Source organism: Wolffia australiana, chromosome 17 (genome assembly GCF_029677425.1).
Source record: "Wolffia australiana isolate 7733 chromosome 17, ASM2967742v1".
NCBI lineage: Eukaryota > Viridiplantae > Streptophyta > Magnoliopsida > Alismatales > Araceae > Wolffia > Wolffia australiana.
In genome coordinates this window covers 11707878-11709303 of record NC_135851.1, presented here as the reverse complement: position 1 = coordinate 11709303, position 1426 = coordinate 11707878, and the positions used below count along the sequence as shown (strand labels likewise).

Below are 1426 nucleotides of genomic sequence, written 5' to 3'. Positions count from 1 at the left end.
TCTTTCTCTTTCTCTGTCAGAGCTTGTTTGTATGCATCTTAGTCTCATACGAACTCAACCCTATCTCTCTTTCCCATCTGCTTTCCTCGACTCTCTTTCTCTCGAATCCTCTTTCTTTCAATCCAGCATAAGTACGAAAGGAGATCCTCCCAAGCACATATATCCTTCAAACCCACAACCACTGTGCCTGACAACCGACGACGAGCCTTTGGCCTTATTTCCTCGGCATCTTCTCCTCCAAGCCGATCGCAATGGAGCAGGCCAGCTATGTGATGTTTACGAGGAGGAAACTAGACAGAAGCCCTCGTCCGTCGAGCTCGCACAACTACTCTTGGGAGGAGCGAGCTTTCGCAGAAGACGCTGCTGGAGGCTTCGGCGGCTGTGTTTGGCCTCCAAGATTTTATTCATGTGGCTTCTGCAGAAGAGAATTCCGGTCCGCGCAGGCTCTTGGCGGTCATATGAATGTCCACCGCAGAGATCGAGCCCGTCTTAATCTTTCTCCCAGCTCCCAAAGAGATGTCAATAACCTTCTTCTCCCCCAGCAGGCACTGGATAGGAAATCCTGTTCTGATGCGGTTTCACTAGCTCTGCCTCCTCCTTTTAAGGCTTCGGCGTCATTAAATCCAATTGAGCAATCTACCTCTCCGAATCGCGCGGAGTCTCTCCTGTCGATTCCTCTATCCTTTCCTGCCCGGTTTTCATTCAACAGGGTGCTTCATGGATGCCCTGACGTGGAAGACGACGAGGGGATAGGGGAAGGACCTGTCAGCAGAAAAAGGAAGAAATTTGACGAAGAAAGACTTGCTAGTGTGGGATTATTCGCCGGTAGTGGGGTTCCGATTCGACAAGAGAAGATAGAGCATCGCCCTATCCCTGTTGAGGATTTGGATCTTGAGCTTAGGCTCGGATCACGCCCTTAGGTTTCGAGGTTTCTTTACCTGTAAGCTGTAGAGATGTGCCGTTCGTCTGTATGTCCATTGATTTTCTCTCTTTTAATCTATAATGACATGGGAATTAGACTGATTTATCTTCTTCTGTTCTATTGTTTTCCCTTCGTGAAATGATGTCCCATGCATCAGGAACGGAATCTACGTTTTGTGCATTTCATCATTACTATCTCTTTTTAATGGCTGAATTTCGGTTAGGTACCCAAAGGGTAGTGTTATGATGAGGAGTAAAATATAACCATCATTTTGAGGTCCATGATTACAAAAAATTTGAATCAACAGGCATGAGTTCGTCATTAGATATTGCTTGGTGTCGAGGAAATTGTGTGTGAGAGAAATTCATGATAACTCCATCTCGCTACCTATCCCGTTATCTTGACACCCATCTATGAAAATATTTACTGATATAGCGCTGTCTCTAAGCAAATATATACACTACGAGCTAAAAAAAGGCGTCCAATGATACATTTGAATATGAA

General features: G+C 45.5%; 1 protein-coding gene across 1 annotated transcript; it reads left to right on the top strand.

Annotated features, from left to right (window-relative positions):
- The first annotated feature begins 251 nt into the window (after positions 1-251).
- On the top strand, positions 252-920 carry LOC144714232 (putative transcriptional regulator RABBIT EARS). The gene has a single exon (XM_078588925.1). The coding sequence runs from the start codon at positions 252-254 to the stop codon at positions 918-920; it is 669 nt and encodes a 222-aa protein (XP_078445051.1).
- The last annotated feature ends 506 nt before the right edge of the window (positions 921-1426 follow it).

Coding starts and splice junctions, on each gene's coding strand:
- LOC144714232 (XM_078588925.1), top strand. CDS start 252: ATGGAGCAGGCCAGCTATGTGATGTTTACGAGGAGGAAACTAGACAGA.